This window comes from Ixodes scapularis, unplaced genomic scaffold (genome assembly GCF_016920785.2).
Source record: "Ixodes scapularis isolate PalLabHiFi unplaced genomic scaffold, ASM1692078v2 PGA_scaffold5__190_contigs__length_132052651, whole genome shotgun sequence".
In the NCBI taxonomy this organism is placed as follows: Eukaryota; Metazoa; Arthropoda; class Arachnida; order Ixodida; family Ixodidae; genus Ixodes; species Ixodes scapularis.
In genome coordinates this window covers 130,093,297-130,112,384 of record NW_024609880.1, presented here as the reverse complement: position 1 = coordinate 130,112,384, position 19,088 = coordinate 130,093,297, and the positions used below count along the sequence as shown (strand labels likewise).

The window sequence follows — 19,088 nt, the reverse complement described above, 5'->3', positions numbered from 1 at the left end:
CACTACGGTCTTGTTAACCAAGAGCTGTTACTTCAGCGACACATCGAAAACCCGAAGAGTAAGCTAGAAACGGCGGTCAGGCGAGTGTGCAGACATGTTTCCGTACAAAACGTTTATTAAAAGACTCGGAAATAATTTACAGCAACAAACAGAATGCTTCAAACGTCCAGCGTTTCACACACACACTCTTGCACTTAAAAGCAAAAGTCTGACATAATGTTAAAATCGAGTCTGGCAGGGGCAATCTCAACACTGCATCGATGTGCCTGCCACCCCTCCACGTCCGAGGACCCCAAAGTCGCTCTCGTGGCGAGGAGCGTCTTGTCTTTCACAGGGCTCAATACCTGAAGATGACCATTGTCACCAGTCCTGCGGCAAAAGAAGGGAACAAAGCAGGAGCCGTCAGGAATTTCAAACTCTGTCATTCTGCAGGGTGACGCCTTAGGGTCGAGGGACGTCTAAACAAGTGATGCGGTACCTTCACGACCTTCCACCTTCGAAGAACGAAGATTGCAACCCAGTCTTTTTTTTTGGAAGAAGTTCCTAGATCTTACAAAATAGTACCGAACATGTGCTCCAAATTAAAGAATCAATAAGAAATATGCAAGAGAGACCAAAAGAGACAAAGAAAGTTGTTCTAGTCCCATCCTCATATCTTTTTGTGTCTCTGCCAAGTGTGTTGTCACTTATTCATGACTCCAGCTAAACAGACAGCATCTAGCAAGAAAAGACTAAACTGGCTGGAACGGGCCCTTTCGCGACTTCTGCTAGTCTCTTGCGGCTTCTGCCATTGCATGTTGTTGGCGGCTGGCACGCTTCACAACTCCAGCCTGCCACTTTCCCTCTCGCGGACGAACGAAGAACCATAGGAGCAGGGACGGCAGCGGAAACGGTGGCAGGGACTGTCGGCGTTGGTGCTGCTGCTCTGGTCGGTCTGTTTGGTTTGCGGATCGTGCAGTTTTCACGGAAAAAACTAATGCGTTAAGAGAGAAACTGTTGAGGTCCACTTCATAACGGTGTTGTACAAAGGGACTGAAACATCTCATTTCATTAAGAATTTTTCGTAGATCGCATACGCTGTGGATTTCCGGTCCTATGGCTGCCAGCACAATCTGTGCTCAACGCGACGATAAAAGCTCTTGCTAGTAGTAGTCCGAAGCTCTAGCGTACGACCTACTAAAAGTTCATTCTTTCCGGAAAGTAGGAGGGAACTGCTTGCAAAACGGTGTGTCAGGAATGGGTTTGCATTTTATGCGCAGAAAGGCCGTGACAAGGAACACAACAGTTTTCTCCAAGCACTTCCAAAAGACAGACTACACATACCAGCTTTCAGTTAATTACGAAGGCAAATAAATGATTGTAGCATTTTCCAGCTCATCTGTGTGCCGATCGCAATGTGTGCTTAGAATGGGCAGTTTTGGCAAGGCGGGTCTCGATGATGCGAATAACATGGTACATGCAGCGGCGTAGACTTTCCATTTTCCCGGGGGTGAGGGGGGGGGGGGGGGGGGGGGGGGGCAGGCTGAGAAGTTCTTTTGGGGGGGGGGGGGGGCAAGGGGGCGGGGGGGACTGCACATTTTTTTTTTCGCCAGAACTGGAGATTGAAGCTAACGAAAGCACGCTGGGATTCCATTTCCCATGTATTTTGTCAATAAAGGCAATGTGGGGGTTATTTTGTTTACATGCCACTACTATAGAAGCTTGTTACAGGGCCCGGGGGGGGGGGGGGGGGAGCTCTGCCTCCCCCGGATCTCACAAGGGGGGGCACAAGCCCTGATGCCCCCCGAAGTCTACGCCTATGGGTACACGCGTGTAGTGTACTGTATATTTGAGTATGCCTTTTGGCCGAGTAATAAATAAAAACCCCATACACACCGGTGGTGTTATTATGCAGTTCTTGGATAGCATTACAGCAGGATACCGTAGGTACGGCAACGCTCTTGGCGATCACTGAAAATCGTGCTTCAAAGGTTGAGCGAAAAATTCTTGCCGCAATGCTTCGCCGTACAGTAGCCAGCGACTATGCTACATTAAAACTGCCTATTAGTTACTATGGCACAGCTTGATCACGTGTTACAATGCGCTAACACCGCGAAGGTGTGCGCCGAGCTGCGAGCCTCTGATGCGATGACATCAATACTGTGAATGCTACTGTACCGGAACTTGACAATCACCATGCGCGGCTCACGTTTTACATCACTGGCGGCCATGCACAGCACAAACACCACAATATTTTCACCACCCACAAAAGTATGTTGCCACACATAATATGACAGGCACCCCAAACACACTCGCCTTCCACAAAGCATCACAAAAGTAGTAACCCCAACTTGTAAAAAAACAACATGCTAGTTTTCCTAACGTATGGCACCATCTAGTCACCTGTGATATGCTCCTGCCCATTTCGGATTTGTAGCCAACTAAATTGTATTAAGCATACTCACCACAGTCAGCGAGCAGGCACATTTAAAATCTATCGCCCATCTCTACCGCCCCTCCATATAGGGCATTGGAGTTGCGATCAGTCACCGAAGTAAAGTATGAAATAAAGCAAGGGAAGTTGCATTGGTTGCGTCCAAAGCAATGAAAATGGCAGTAATAACAGGGCCACGGGGAAAATTATGACATATATATGGCCCAGCGTAAGGCAAACAGTCCAGTGCGGTACCCGTACCAGCCTGGAGTCTAATCTGCATCATGCACAAGTGATATACGACTGCACACTGGTACAACGCTCCTCCAGATCGAAGCGGGCAGGAATGGTGATTGAACCCAGGATTCCTGGGTTCTGCAGCGCGAGCTTTCGTTACACGTGCTCCAAGCTGTAGTGCGCCAATGCACTCGGCCACCGATCCCCCCGCCGTCATTTGTCGTTTCAGCGCATTGCCTAGGTTGCTTGGAATGCTTCCTATGGAACCATAAGGACCAGACTGTGTGTTTATCACCATTTAGCAGCGCTGCAAAAGGACAGTAGGTTGTCTTTCCATCACTTTCCTAAAGAAAGTAAAACCTCCGAAAGCATGCTTATGGCAACACATTGCCGCAGGTTTGGAACGTAGTGAATAAAAACCATATTGAGTGCGATGCTTGCCTGCCGAAACCAGAGTGTTGTGCGTTGAGCTGCCACATGGCACGGCACAACTCGTTTTCGATCGCCATATAGTGACGACCGCAATAGGTCGCTGGAGTCGCAAATACTGGCACACTGCTTTACTTACTGCAAAGGACCAAATAATTTGGAACTAATTTAAGAAGAAAACCTTTCTCATTTCTATTTACGAAACAAAAGTGGAAAAGCTCAGTTGGCTTACGTATGAGCTGTGCAACCTGGAAATTCCAAGAAGAACGCTTAGCTTTAATAGACATTTCAACATACGACACCATACTCTCCACATTACAACACAATTTGGGGAGTAGCATATACCGGGCTCACTCAATCTACCTGCACCAGCCTGCGCAGAAAAGCGTAAGACAATCTGTCCTTCCGGTTGTGTTTTCAGACACCCGTAAACCGAATACGCACGGAGAGCGCAGCTAAATCGAATGAGCCCACTGTTATCTGTTTCAGGAAACCAGATGAAACAAAAAAAACTACCCACACACCAGCAAACATGTACCATATAATCCCGAAAGGGCACCCACACCCACCAATATCTATTTCAGTCACTCTGCTGCTACGTCGCCCACCCTCCAGAAATAGCGATTCCCAAAAATTAAAAACGCGGAAGCAGACTTTTTTTTTTTTTTTCTTTTTTCTTTTGAAAGCCTTCTATTTTTTTTGCAAAGGGAAGGGGTCACATTATTGAGGATTGGAGTGCTAAGGGGGCAAAACCCGACAAAGGTTCAAGGTTACTCTTTCAGTACCCCCGCATCTAATTCTCCAAACTGATAACCGGAAAGAAAAACTAGGCTGGACTGACCTTGCCATCTCATTCCTCGATCTGCCAATGAACTGTGAACACGTTTCTCCTGCAATCTCAGGATGAGGTCACGCTGCACCATCCAGAACGAGGTGGAAATCGTAGAGTGGCACCGCAAAAACAGATTCAATGCGAGCGAGACTGCACGCCACTTCGAGGTTGACAGAGGGAATAGAACACAAAATACCAAATGTTCGTGCAGCAGTGCCATGGAAAGACCAAGCTGAAGAGAACGATGGGTGCTGGACGACCCGTTTTCAGTGAAGAAATGGACAACACATTAATGGACTTCCTGGAATAGAGAAACCAGATTCCCCAAGAGCACGCGCGACAGCTAGCGGCACAGGCAAGTCTGGGCAACGTTCGGGCATCGCACTAGTACATCGTTTGCAGGAAAAAGCGCTATGATATGTCCAGGAGTGTTAGGACAAAGGAAAGTCAAAAGCTGCCTGCTGACTACACTGAAGCGATTGCGGTCTTCAGAAAGGCTGTTTTGACTCTTTGCTAGGAGCATGATTATATGGATTACGACGCTGCCAATAAGGACCAGACTATCGTGCGGATGGACTGTCCAGCAACAAGAATGAACAACACTACCGGCGACTCAACTCTCCGAACCACCGAAACCGGCTGCGCCCGGTGAGGAATGACCGTGGCTTTGTGTGCAACGGCAGTGGGAGTCAAGTTTCCAGCAGTGATCGTGCCTAAGAGTCAACAGGCCGGATATGCCCCCCAGGGCACTATTTGCACTCGAAGATTCTAGGTATGTTGTTTTTAAACTTTCTCTGCTGTAGATACAGGGAGCTACGTGCTTAGAACTACGCAAGACAAAAACAAACTATAAAACCACCCCACCATAACTGCCCCTTCGACCTTGCAAAAACAAAATAGTCAGATTGTGGCGCTATTATGGCCTATTCGTCTGGGACACACTGCACCTGCCCAGTGCAGTAAACTCTTTCCACTTTAGTACACGAAAGACTGGTGGGGAGAGAAGGAAGCTCCCCTCTCCCCTCCAGCCTTCCGTGTACCACGAACCGCACTGCACCGATGCGATGAGGGCATCAGACGAATTGGCCACCAGTTACCCTAGCCACACTCATTTTGTCTTGCTTCACCATAGTCGCAAAAGCTGGCGTAGCCACCGCCCAATTTCAATGGTCAGGCGGTTAGGTACGCCCAGTGGGTAGGCTGCATTTATCCACCGGTCGTGTATGAGGCCTGTTGCCTTTGTGCTTTCTTATGGCAAGCGCTTTCGGAGGTCAATCAGTTCAAAGTTATCTATTAATTCTGTACCGGTACTCTTTTCAGGAAATGTGCGGGTTACCATCTAGAAATGGGTGGAAGAACTCTCCCGTCCTCTAAGAGTGGATATGTAGGGCCTGGGGCCCGAATGTTGACAACGTGAGAAGGTTCCTCGTGCCGGACCAGGCGCCGATTCATAAAACTGAGGCTGCTCGAGAAGCTCTCTACGTCAGGCACGCGGACCTGGCCCTGATACCAGGCGGCTGCACATCAACACTGCAACCCGACATTAGCGGATAAAACCGTTCAAAGATGTTTTCCGCGGACGCTAGGCCGTGTTTTTCCGGGCGGGCGAGCCGACCCCCAAGGGAAATCCAAAGAGGCCGTCTAGGCAGAACGTAGTAGACTTTGTGGCTGAGGCGTGGGCCTTCCTCTTCGAGGACACTGTGCGATGGTCCTACGAGAGGTGCGGCCTTTCGAGGAGCCTCGATGGAACGGAGGATGGTGAACTCAATGACTGTTTGGCGTTTTTGGACGATGCGGCGGAGGTGGGACCTGGGGAACAGGAGAGCCTGATGGACGAGGCCTTCGACTCGATTTTTGAGAGTTGCAGTGATGCGTTTCCTCCAATGGATTTAGCGACGAAGATTAGCGAGAATAAAGGCACAAGAAAATCTGCCATTTCTCGCATTTTTTTGGAGTTTGACTACCGAAACATGGCCCACCCCACTCTTTGCAACAATTATCTCTGGCGAAATGGTGGGCGCCCTTTCGAGATTTTATGGTAGACTCGCTCATAAATTCAAGCGCACGAAAAACACACTTGCGCAGCGGTGTGCCTAAATCTTCTGACTGCCTGTCTACCTCTGCACTGGTGTGTGGATCGTGCTTTACCAACTCTCCCCGTCTGCAGTATGAACAAAAAAGACAAGGTGCGTTAGACTCTGGCAGCAACGTACCGAGGATGTATGCCGCGATGAGCTTCTGGTTGAAGCTGACGTGGAGGTAGCGGGGAAGCTGGGAGGTACGGTCCCCATCCGTCGGAAGCATCAGTGCCAGCATGCACGTCACGGCTGCCGCAATCACCGTACTGCTCGGCGTCACGGGCGAACGGGCGGCTGCGCATGGGGACATGGGGTGGTGGCGCTGCAGTCACTCAAAGGATCCTCACTCCAAGGGCACGACACAGTCACGACTTACCTCACACTGGGGGCCAGAGGGTCCCCTAGTGGAACCAACAACATACAGTGCGCGTCCAAAAAAATAATTAGCGTTATCCCACCCCCCCCCTTAAATCTGCCCCCAATACCCAGTCATGTAGCTCCAATATGAAATATGGGCAATTAAAAAATAATAGAAATTTCAGATATAGAGGTGATTGCACAAACTGGCGACCGATCGCACAAAAAAAAACAAAAAAACGGAAAACAAAGGGACACCATAAAGAGGGACAAACACAAAATAGTCTCAAATGAGTTTGTCCCCTTTTTTAGCGACCCCTAGTCTCCAAGGTCTTTTTTCAGTATGAAAACATTTCAACCTCGAAAACTTTTAATAGCATAAGCGAGGATAAAAAAAGTCAACAAAGAAAAAAGGAGTGAAAGTTGCACTTAAAACAGAAACACCTAAGGGTGCTGCGGCAAGAGCAAAAGAAGGCTTCTTGCCCATACAGGAAGTTACGCCCAACAAGATTGCGACGGCTGCATTGAAAAGACGTGTGCATTTTGCAGAATTGCAACACAACTCCATTCCTTCTCATAACAAATGAAATCAGCGCCAGCTTACAAGCATCAATTTGCGCGGAGTGCCCAAACGCACCTCTGATTGGGACGGCGAGGTCCTGCTGCGGGGGGCAGCCCGCCCCTGCCCTGTTGCCGGACCGAGAGCGCTCCAAGCGCGCCGCCCCTTCGGGAAACTCTTCGTCACCGCTGGGACTGGCGTCCCGCACCCGCTGGGTGGGCAGCAGCGTCGCCTTCACGGTCCGGCAACCCATCAAGCTCCCTCCCCCTGGCAGGCTCATGTGCACCCGGATGTGGTCCGTGTGGCCGTAGTTGGCAGGGCACACCTCCCGATGGCGAATGGCACTGCAGACGGAGGGCGGGTAACCCCAGAAAGTTGTTGTCACGTGGCAATCGCCCGAAAAGCAGGCTGAAGCCACCGTCGTACGATAGACCTTGCCATTGTTTTCCTATTGCACAATAGAAAATTATTCTTAGGTGGTTTTCTGGGATAGAATTTTGTGAGGAACATGCCTGGTGGTTAGTTTCACTACTTTAACATTCTTTTATGCTAAAAAAAAAAAAAAAAAACATTTGTGAAAAACCGCAGACATGAAAAAAACATTTTAATCTTTTTATGAAGTTATACTTATGAAAAACAATGCAATATAGCAAAATAACTGGCTGGGTATGTGCTATTCTTATGACTATATTATACATAAAAATCAAAAAGTTTTATTTTATTTTAAGACAATAGTTTTTCTAAGTAAACACACTGACTTCCATATTGTAACATTCGTAACAAGTTTCAGAATTGACGTAGGACAATGAAATTTCGCAGGAATTGTCTTGCCACTCATATAAACTTCCACTGCAAATTTGATTGAAATCAAGTGGTACAGAAGTGTCCCCCCTTAACTCCTTCTCTCCTACCGCAGCGAGAACACCAAGAAAACCGTGCGATCACATCCTAACGCCGATACATACCCCGTTTTATTAATGTCCCACTTTCTTTACGCTCTGAAATTGAGAAAGAGTAAACAAACAGGAACCACCCCTATCCATTCCTTCATGCGTTGTATGTTGGATTGCCATAGTGCATCGAAGAGACGATGGGAGGCGCCGCATATTTCCGGTCTATTCAATCCAATCTGCCTCGTGGCAAGTGAGGAACTAGAATTACTTGAGAGCTATGTTCGGAACATCGGTGCCATCTCCCTCAGTCTAATGTCGCCAAGATGGACATCTGTCCATTCGTGTAAAATGACAATTGTTTATTCGACACTGTCATTCCATGCCAAAGGAGACGCGTCAATGTTTTCATGTCTGGGATGTTTAATAAAAAAATAATTTGGATAAAAAAGCCTCTGGACTCCAAACTCGGGAAGCAGACGATGCAGGCCTGCGTACGTCGGCAATTACCTGGACAGAAGTAGAGTAAAATTAAGACGCCAGTATCATTACATAATGTAAAGAGGATACGGATGCATGGAAGTCACAATAACACCCCCTTTAACTAAATAAAACAAGCTTTCAGGAGAGCGTTGAAGACCTTGCAGCGACATCTCACACCGTTGAAGCCTTGCTGGCGAATGCCGGCGTGCATTGCTCACGAGGTGGGCGCCTAGTGGAGGCATGATCGGAGGCACTCATCTTTAAAAATACGGTAAATGAATGAAGCAGATTGAACCTTCGGTTATTTCAAAAATTCCGGGCACTTTAAAAATATGGCAAATAGATGAAGTAGATTGAACCTTAGGTTATTTCAAAAATTCCGGGGCACTGCTGCCCACATTACATTTTCAGGCTCTCAATATGGCTGTTTCTGCGTGAAGTGGAGATTGTCATTTAATTAAATGCAACAAAACGAGGCTTTGAAACTTTAACACATGCAATTCAATTGTTCGTGCTATGAAAACAAACAAAAAAAGTATTGTAGCCAACACCTAATCAAAGGTAACAAAAAAAATAAAGAAATCTCAGTCTTCGTTTTGAAGCTCCTATGTGGCGTCTTTCAGGGTTTGCATTTTAGTGTAAGATAGGGCCTATTAGTAAATAATTAGGCGCCCACTTAAATTTCTGTGGTATGCAACAGCTTTTTTTCACAATGTTTTTCTTAACTACATGGGTTTTATGCAAATGGCAGAAATTTAAAGCATGATATCAGAAAAAAATAAAATTCATTTCTTCACAAAAAAAAAAAAAACTTTTCTTTGAGTGCAGAGACATCATTCTCCAAATGAATTTTTTTCTACATATCCCGGACATAAGAGAAATTGCAGCGTCTCCTTTGGCATGGAATGATGCAACAGTGGGTTGTGGTCAACACCCTTTTGTTGTCTAAAGCTGTATGGGCGGTGCTGGTGACTCTTAGGGTATGAAAATGACACATACCTGGTATTAGCAAACCCCAGGGATGTTGGCAAAAGCCCCGGGGATGTGGACAATGGACGAAACTGATCTTGCGAAACAATGTTTCTTAGGTGACTCGGACTCCACTTTGAGGCATCGCTCATTTACGGTGGAACAGACTGGGCCTAGATTCGCCAAACAAGCTGCGCTGAAGAGTAGTGCCAAAGAGGCCTCGTTGCAAGGTGCTCTCTCAAACTGGCGGGTCCTCTAAAAGCGGGGCCAACAATGCAAAGGGCCAGATTTGAGACGAAGATCTGTCACCAGCAGTGTCCACGTAAGGAAACAGTGGCGATACCCAGAACCAGCTGACATGCAGAGCACTGCAAGTGCAGACAGGAACAAACGACTGGAAGTCTCCCTTGAGTGAAGGGAAAGGCGTATACCCATCCCTTTCTAGTCACATGACCTAATCATGTTATTACGAAGCAAAGTCGCCCCGCAAGGGGCAGACTCGCGTGAAGAGTCGCACGCCTCAAAGCTAAGAGGTGCCTGTGTAGATGGAGGAGGGGAACTTCTCACTCACATATCTACGAGGCATTTTGGACTGATGACTCCAGAAGGGTCCACCACGGTGTACCTGCCAGGAGCATTGGACAGCACTGCACGGGAAAAAGGAGGGTTGACGTCCCCAGTCCAAAGAAGGAAATCACAGTCTCATTTAGAGGCTATTCTACTCAAGTCAGGAAGAGGAAATTTCAGAGTCAGTCTGTAAAACATCGTAAAACTCAAAAACACAAAGACGAGGGTAGACAAAAATGGGAGAAGCATGGCACTGTCTCGGACATAAATAATTAAATATATTAATTTGCGAGCAAAACATTGAGGAACGGAACTTTTATTGTGATGTCCCCACTCCTTTTTTATCACATATAAAGAAAAACACCAAATATTGCTGGGGGGGTATTTTTGTATAAAATAGTAGAATGTTCTTCAGAGTTAATTTTTTACTGAAAGTTTGGAGTTTTTTTAGTTTAGTGTCATTGGCCTTGGCAGAGAACAGTCATTTGCCAGTTACTAGTAAAGCAGCCCAGTCCTAGACAACACAAAGAGAGATGAAACTCTCACCATATAAATTTATTTGTTGGAAATATGCATACTGTTACTTCAATGCACTCATTTCTCTTGAGATCTGCCCTTCTTGGGATTCGAACGAAGTGACCCGGACAAAATGGTAAAGTTGGCGGCACTGTTTTCTAGTTTTTTGGAGATTTGTGGACAGCTTGTACTTTATAAACAATAAATGTATACAGATGTAGACTTGTAGCACAAACAGACAATCTCTAGAGCTTCTGTCGTCAACATAGATGAAAAGCAATTAAACTCGCAAATTGTAGGGGGGAGGGTGGTTTCCTGGCTTCCGTCAGGCATGCCTTAAGCTTTATCTCTGCCCCCCTATGCAAGTATTCTGCAAAATAATAATAATAATAATAATAATAAAAATAAACGCCAAGAAAAGGTGGTTGGAAAAAAGCAAATCAACTTCAAAGAAAGGAAAATGTCCAGGAGGAAGGTTCCAAGTGGAGGGGGTAGGGAAAGCGAGACTCATGTCGTAGGAAGGTTACTTCCTCCTTTTGATTAAGGGTCACAGAAGATTCTTTTGCAACTTTTGGGGGAAAAAAGTAATGAAAAGAAAAAGTTGTTTGAGTGCTTTCAAGGAAGAGGTCGACCAGAGCACTCACCCTTGAAGCTGACTTCAAACTCGTAGGGGTTGTAGAGGGTGAGCACCTGCTTGTGGGACTCTTGGCGGTCTGCGCAGAAGGTCAGCTCGCTGGGGAACACGAAGACCAGCAGGTCGCCGCCCTTGGCCCTGCCACTCCTGGCCGCCGACATCAGGAACCCCGGCCCTTGGACGTCCACCAAGCCCCAGGCCTCGAGCCGCCGAGGGACCACACGCCCTGCCGGGAAATGGATAGACCGTCCTCATCACCATCATCCGACAATTCTTTAGAGTAAGCTCAATGCGTTTTCTTAAATGCAGTGCTTGCTTTCCACTGGTGCTGAAAGGCGTTGCGAGAAATAGCTGTGTAAAATCGGCTGTAGCGAACAATGGAGGCAAAGTAGCTGAGACATAATAAATGGGCAGAAAATATACAAGCATACTTTTTGTGTATTAAGGTCATAAACTGCACAGAAAAAAAAACTTCAGACAAACTATAACCACTAGCAAGTACAGTGCAGAGGCCTTGCATGATCAACACAAACAGACAAGCTGCAAGTGGTTATGCTATCTTACTTACTGTCCTTGGAGACACCTGTTTCTGGCATTGAGACCAAAGCTATGGGTACTCGCACACCTTGACGCCGATTAAAGCTCCTAGATTAGGCAATTAAGCCAGTCATCTTTTTTTGTCTATTCATTATTTTGTGTACAATGACAGAAAAGAACAACATGCTCCAGCTCTTCCGCGTCACATTCCACGCGCATGTGCAATTTCAAAGCCCGACAAAAAAAAACCCGAAAAAAGAAAAAGAAAAAACGAGTTTATATTTGACAACAATATACCACCGACCTACAGCTGAAGATCGAAACGCGCAGCATCATGCCACTATCTAATCTTCGCCGATATCTAAACCGTCTCACCTGTGTTCTTGCACACGTTGAGGTAAATTTTGTCCTCCGCCGAGGTAGAACTGCCTGCTTCTGCCGCTGAACCCGTCGCCATGCATAACCACTAGTCGATCTGGCTCCAGCCGCTGACGCGAACGAAGTGAGCGCAGCGTGTATTTTCCACGGCTCGGAACAACACCAGCCCTCGAGCGTGCTATTCTAATCTGTCCTTCTAGCGATAAGCCGTATTTCGGGACAGCCAGATGAGATGTGGCATTGAACAGGGGCTTAACCTTGGCCTACCGAACTCTTTCATGGCCAACCTCGGATAAGCCCCAGGCGCAAGGCCGTCCGGGATTTTCTCTCTTGTCCCCTCTGGCTAAACTGCAACCCACAGAAAACAGCTCCAAGTCTGTCAAAAGTTGGAAGCATGATCGCAAAGGAGCGAATCTCTGGGTCAAGGTCCTCTGGTCGCTTGGCTGGGGGCGAAAGAGCAGACGACACTGTGGGGGCGTGGGGGAAGCCAACGGTGGGAAGCGTCGTACCTGACGGCGCTATTTTTGCGTGTTCGGAGCGAATCGGACAAAACGGCTCCGGGCAATTACCTTGGGAGCGATCCACGGGGCTGCGGTTTCGCTACCGTTATACGCGAATATCTTTTTTCTTTCTTTTGTTATAAAAGTGGAATGCGATTTTAATTACATTGTAATAGACATATTCCTCCATGCGGATATGTAGAACACAAACAAAAAGTCAGTGCGACAAGATTATTTCGACATTCCAACGGTTGCACAAAGGACAGCCTAGAGTGATTGTGCAAGTACTAGAGACAGTTTCTTCGTGTGTGCACGAAACATGTCGCTAGCTACGAAATAAAAATATATATATGTAAGCTAAGCGATTTTTCACCTAGAGCCTATGGGCTCGGAAATGCCTCTAGGATCGGAAATAAATCACGCGCTGCGCCTGAAACAATGGGCATCTGTCTTTCGTCGTTCAGACTTCATTCCGTATGCCGAGATATGTGAAGGAGGTAGACTTACCAATCCCATCGAAGAAAGGGGAAGATGCAATAAGTACCTGTCCAAGTAACGTTACATTCAAAGAAGGCTCCGCATTTGAAGCCAAAGACGGAACTTTTTGTAGTGCGAATGACGAGGAAACTCCGACTGTTGCTGAAGCAAACAGCTGACACAAGGCGGAAGTTGCGGAAGTGAAAACGTCGAAACGTTTGAATAAATAGATAAATAAACAAACATGGCTGGAATATTGCAATCAGGCGGCGTGCTGCGTCACCTGGTAGGCGTATTCGGAAAGACACGAAGCGCCGCCTGGTGATGTGGGAGCAGGGTCGCAGGGTGTGGGGGGTGTGGGAGACTTCGTCGCAAAGCCGCAAATGCAATAGGAAGGCCTCAAGTTCAACAGCCGTGGACTTCAAAAGTGAACCTTTTTATTTTGTTACGGAATCAGAGGTACTCTTTCGGAGTACCCGCCCTGATCTAAGAGGGTTTGGGTTCACCTGACTTACTAATTTATTATGGGCGACGAAGAAAAATAAAACATTTGAACTTGCGAATTTAAAATATCACAACGATCACAACACTCACAGTAACATCTCCACATGTCCTCTTATTTCTAAAGAAAAAAACTCACTAGATGGCGCAGGCTACCGCCCATAAGGTTTTGCCGTACCACTGACCACAATCACTGTAGTCGTTGTGCTTCGTTGTGCTTGGCTGCAACAACACTGTAGCACAACAATCGTTGTGCTACAGTGTTGTTGTGGCAAACCTACCTCGTTGTGCCAAACCAACTGCCAAACCCAGAACCAAACTGACCAAACTACCTGAACAAACCCCAAACCCTGACCAAACGGACCAAACCAGACCAAACCCAGAGCCTCTGACCAAACCCAGAGCCGTATATGTAGAGAGTTTGGCCATTCGTTGGGAAGTATAGGAGACAAATGAAGCGGCGCCATTGGCCGAAAGCGGGCTGGGCGTGTTCCCAGGGCGTCTTCAGAAATTCGAATGTGACCAACCAGAAGCCGGAAATAATACCCTGGCGGTGGTCGCGAGAAACAAACCTGATAACTGCATTGGAGTAACTTTCGATGGCTGAAAATATGGTACACGTGATGTTTCAATCACACTCATCTAAAATGATGGTGGAAGAGTGCGACACAATCCTTAAAAGGAAGATCGACACAATCCTTAAAAGGAAGATCGACACAATCCTTACGCCAAACGCCGAGCGCCGGGAATCTGCCGTCAGAGCGGTCACACTCTGTCCGCGCAAAACAGAGTTGAGCGGCGCCTTCGTTTCTTACATCTTTCTGCATGATCATGATGAAACAACACGTGCACCCTATTTTCAACCACAAAGAGTTACTACACTTCACTCTTACGCACTTATTAAAACCATATACGAACAGAGACCTTCGATGATCGATCGGCTCAGAACTGTTTCTCGCTACCACCGCTAGGGGATTCTTTTCGGCTTCTGGTTGGTCAAGAGAGCATGCCAAGCCCTCTTTCCGAGTCTGCCGCACACCCTGGCTCTGCCCGCGCCTCCCATTGACCAAACTCTCCACATATACGGCTCTGACCAAACCAACCAAACCTTCATCGTCCATTCATAACATCCGGTAACTTTCGGTTCTTCCGGTCCTTTCATCCGTCTCACAAAATGGCGTCTGGCACAACGTTCCTCTTGCGCATATCAGAATGATCGCCGTACGTCGTCTTTATTCGTGATAACATCATCCCGAAACAGCTTAGGTGGCTTAGGGGTCAAGCACCGAAAGCCACAAGCAATTATGAACAGCGAACCATCCAGACCCACGGCCCTCGCGTCTCTCACGGAGACGTATACAGACTCCGAAGGCGAGCTCGACTCCGACTCGGACAGCAATGAACCGCCCGCGCCGGCGCCGCGTCCCATCGAGCCCAAACCGCCGAGCATCGACAGCACTCCCAGCTCCCAAAACGGCGTGCCTTTGGTCTCTTACCGCGCCGAAGAAGACGACGACGACTTCGGCGAGGATGTGATCGTAGCCGACGAAGACTCCATCAGCGACCTTCTGTCCGACGTCGGGCGGCCGGCTGAGCCTCGCACCCCTGTGCGGCCAGAGTCCCCGGTGTCGTTCCACCGGTGCCTGCTGGACCACGGCCCGAACAGGCTGTTCCTGCCGCCGGAGCCTCCGGGCCGCTGCTCGCAGACGCTGCAAGACAAAATCTCGAAGCTGTACGAGCGCAAGCTGCGTGACGGCAAGGACATGAACGCGTCGATCCAGACGCGTAAAGACTTCAGGAACCCGAGCATCTACGAGAAGCTGATCGCGTACTGCGGCATCGACGAGATGGGCACCAACTACCCGCCCGAAGTGTACGACCCGCACTGCTGGGGCCCGTCGTCCTACTACGAGGAGCTGAGCAAGCGCCAGAAAGAGGAAATGGACAGGCGCGAGAAGGAGAAGAAAACCAAGGTGCCTCTTCATCATCCTCCCGCCACCCTTAGTAACACGAGTGGCCCGCCGGCCGTCTCCTGGCTGCGCGCGCCGCAGGCCCAGGCCGCGCTCCGAACAAAGCCCACGCCCATCTTCTAAGCCCCCTAACGCCGCGGGATCCCGAAAGACGGTATCTCGAGAAACTCGCACGCGAACTGACTGGAACCGCCTTAACAGCGTTCACGTTTTTGCAGTAATCGTTGGAGGAGTCAGAACGGTGTCTCTGCGAGTGTGTAGCCCTCGAAGATAGCTTCGGCTGTGCATTAAGCGGGGTCTACAGCCCTTAACGAAGAATGGCAAGTATGGTGGCAGGACACAGCGTCTGCCAAGCGACCAACATTTTGGGGAGTCTGCCTGTATGGACTCCTCAGAATATGGGTGGCTTGATGGCTCTAAAGTACATGGAAGGTGCCGAAATGTCTTTAGGCTGGTGCGCATGCTTGCGACTGTTCACGACCCAAAAGACTTAAAATCCGGTTTTCACTCTCTGGTCGTAAGCAGTGCCAACTTTGTGAACCGGCCTTTACCCTGCCGACATATTTACCGTTTGACGTTCGGTATTCCTGTAGAGATGGCCGTCGAGTTATCATGCTGGTAAAGTGCAGCCGAAGCTCCGTCCAGGGTAGGTTTGCTTGTACTGGAGACGGCCGTTTCTGTCCTGTCCGTGACTGTGACCTAGTCCAATGAAAGAATAGGCGCGTGAAAACGTAGGCCTGCCGTGATGGCTCAGGCGAGCCGACCATTGTACAAAAAAAAGTTCATTGTAAAGCTTACCTCCTAGACGTACCCGCTATGACCACAGGATGGGTGGGATTTCTTCTGGCTTTGTGCCATTCTTGTGGGGATACCTTTCCTTTGTTACTCCGTTATCATTAAAGGGGCACTAATGAGCATTCCTCGCTATGTCTGCCATTTTTCTGTGTGTACTCTGCCTTGTGGGACGGATGATGCCATTGGTTCAGTCGCATCGTAGAAGACGAAAGCGATCAGAAGTTCTGGTACCTCAGTTGCTACACACATCTTTTTCCTTCTCTTTGCTTCGGTGGCACAGAAGACAGTTCTACAGAGTTCCTAAAAAAAGTTTGCAACACCTTTTCTGGGTCCTTAGAGAGTTCAGTGCGCTGCTGAGTCTTTCCTCAGTATTTTAGGCACACATTACTTTGCAAGATACGGTACGCAAAAACAAGTGGAAATGGCCAAAACTAAAATCTAAGCTTAAGTTTTCTTTTCGCTTTTCAAAAGAGTTTCTTTATGTAGAGCCACCTATACAATCTGTTCATTGGCTGTTTTAATGGGTCGTATGGCATTTGTTTGGAGTGAAACTTCATCAGCCTGGAAAGCTTCTGCTTCGTGTTCAAACTTGAGAAATTTATTTAGAAGTCCCTTTGGGGCACTGTAAAAAATCGAGAAATCGCCTCAAGGAAACAAGCACTAAGAGCGTGGTATACAGCCGCTTTGCATGTCTGTTTTGTGTGTGCATACATCTGCGAGTGCATGTGTGTACATGTGTGCATGTGTATGACATTGGCCACTTGAGGCATGACTCACAAATAATCGGCACACTTGACATGGCCCTTCAAAGAGAATCGCATTTAGTCATTTCGGAACACTTGGAATTGGTATCTCTATGTCTTGGAAGGGAGTCCACAGAATGATGCTTGGTTGCTTGTCACACGGAGGATCACCAGTGACAGACCACGGGAAGCATCCTAAAAGCAAGGTAACGGTTTTTTGTGAAAAGTCTTTTGAATCGTAGAGTGATGAGGTAATGTGACAGTCAAGGCACACATTTCATGGTTGTTTTGCATCCAAACTTTCTGCTTCATAGAAATTACTGTCATGGTACGAGGTGGGACTGCTGATATAGGTGGTATGGGATGGTCCCTGATTTGGGATTAATAGAGTCACACTTGATAAAAAGTACTAGAATCCACTTTTGTGTGCCATTGGTAACTGAAGATTGGCACAGTTGTTTCCTTTGGCAGTCTTAAATGATTGCTGCTTGTAATAAGACAAGTTTCCTTTGATACATTCCAGCCGCTTAACCACAATGCCTGTGCATTCTTTGATTACCTTGTGTGATTCTATCCCTCAAAGCCTTTTCACAAAAGAACTATGTTACCTCAGCTTCTGAATGCCCCTCATACCAAAGCCGTCCCATCGACAGAATTATGTGTTTCACTGGAGATACGAAGCAAAAGCGTTGGTTTCACACACTCCAAAAGCTGTTTAATGGGATGTCACGCTTTGCATGGAGACTTGCATCGTCTGGGGGTCCATCCATTTTATGTTATTTTATTTCAATCCACATGCTATCACAATTTGTTTGATTTATCTTTGCAGCATGCAGATGCCCTAAATGCAAACTTGTCCAGCAAAATACAGACAGATAAATAACTAGTCTGCAGCGTCAATGAAATTGACCCCACTGTTGCTACTTGTACTAAGTCCAATTAATAAGGCAATAAAAGGACAGTACCGGATCCCTGTGAACAATTAAGGACGTCTGGAGAGATCTTCACTTATGACACAAAACATAGCGAATAAAGAGCGCTCCACTCGTGTGCAAACATTTTCTGGGTGGTGGGTACCTAGTCGCCCCTTCAAGCTGGTTCAAGCGTAGTGTTTGTGGTTGGAGTACTCTTGCATTGCAGTCTAGACTGACAGTGCTACAGAACGGCTCTTGAAGTGAGTGCTCGCTTTGCGCCCTCAGGTGGAGTTTCTGACGGGCACCGCCAAAAAGCCCGGTGCCGAGGCAGCGGAAGTGGCAGCGGGGCTCAAACGCAAGAGCAAGTGGGATGTCGGCAGCGTGCAGACGGGTGGCGTCATGATGCCGGCACAGCTGAAGCCCGCCACGCTCGTCACTCCGCAGGTGGTCCCCGTGTCTCTACCCACGGGCACCAAGCCAACGGTCATCTCGGCCTTTGGGACCCTTCCAAAGAAGACCAAGCAGTGAGCGAGACATCTTAGGACCATCCTCAGTACTGTTTCCTGCACTCGAGTGTGTAGTGTGTGCGACATCCTTGGAAAGGCGTCTGCTATGGCCAGGGCAAGTTTGTGAGCTGACCCGGGAACTTGTAGACTGTGGCGACTGGGCCGCTCATTGATTCTGTGAGTTGTTGCTTGGCCGAGCCGAGACATTGCTCTGCTTACAAGCTGGATAAAAAGATCAGTATGGCAATTTGGTTGGTTTTACTTAACTGCACTGTGCTTGCTTCTTTTTTTCTCTTGATGGATGGAATATTTGTTATGCAGTGCAGCGGTTCACCCTTTGCTGAGATAAACAGTCAAATTTCTCTAATTTCATTTAGCTGTCCACAGAATCGCATGAAATGGTAACTTTCAGCTACTTTTCTAAAAAAATCCTTGCAAAAGAACGAGTTTGTGTTCACAGCATCTGAAGGAGTGCATTTAGGGTCTGTGTTCGGGTATAATAGATTATGCTTCAAGGATTGACTGGTGGGTTTGACTGTAAGCTCCTAAAATGCAGAAAGTTGAATCTGCATAACATTTTCGTGCTGTCTACAGATTGAAGATTTCAATGTTTCTCTGCTTGGGGATCAACCATGTGTCACCATTTAAAGGGATCAAGTTACGATGCCAAAAATGGTTCTGTTTTCTTCATTTTTAATGCAGGTCTGCATAACATTTTGAGTAAAACAGGTCTGGCCTGTGGCATTGCTTTCATGTGAATCTCAAAATTCACGATAATCATTTGTGCGGCATCTACCCTTATC

General features: G+C 47.6%; 2 protein-coding genes across 2 annotated transcripts; one reads left to right on the top strand and one right to left on the bottom strand.

The window, feature by feature from the left end:
- Positions 1-97: 97 nt before the first annotated feature.
- On the bottom strand, positions 98-14,941 carry LOC8030429 (motile sperm domain-containing protein 1). The gene is made up of 6 exons (XM_029984529.4): positions 14,854-14,941; positions 10,975-11,190; positions 9,819-9,894; positions 6,984-7,249; positions 6,125-6,283; positions 98-369 (listed from the first exon to the last, which is right to left on the bottom strand). The coding sequence occupies exons 2-6, from the start codon at positions 11,123-11,125 to the stop codon at positions 338-340; spliced, it is 684 nt and encodes a 227-aa protein (XP_029840389.3). The 5' UTR covers positions 11,126-11,190; positions 14,854-14,941; the 3' UTR covers positions 98-337.
- Positions 14,464-18,532, top strand: LOC8030430 (SAP30-binding protein). The gene is made up of 2 exons (XM_002401169.5): positions 14,464-15,330; positions 18,065-18,532. The coding sequence occupies exons 1-2, from the start codon at positions 14,662-14,664 to the stop codon at positions 18,305-18,307; spliced, it is 912 nt and encodes a 303-aa protein (XP_002401213.1). The 5' UTR covers positions 14,464-14,661; the 3' UTR covers positions 18,308-18,532.
- Positions 18,533-19,088: the final 556 nt, after the last annotated feature.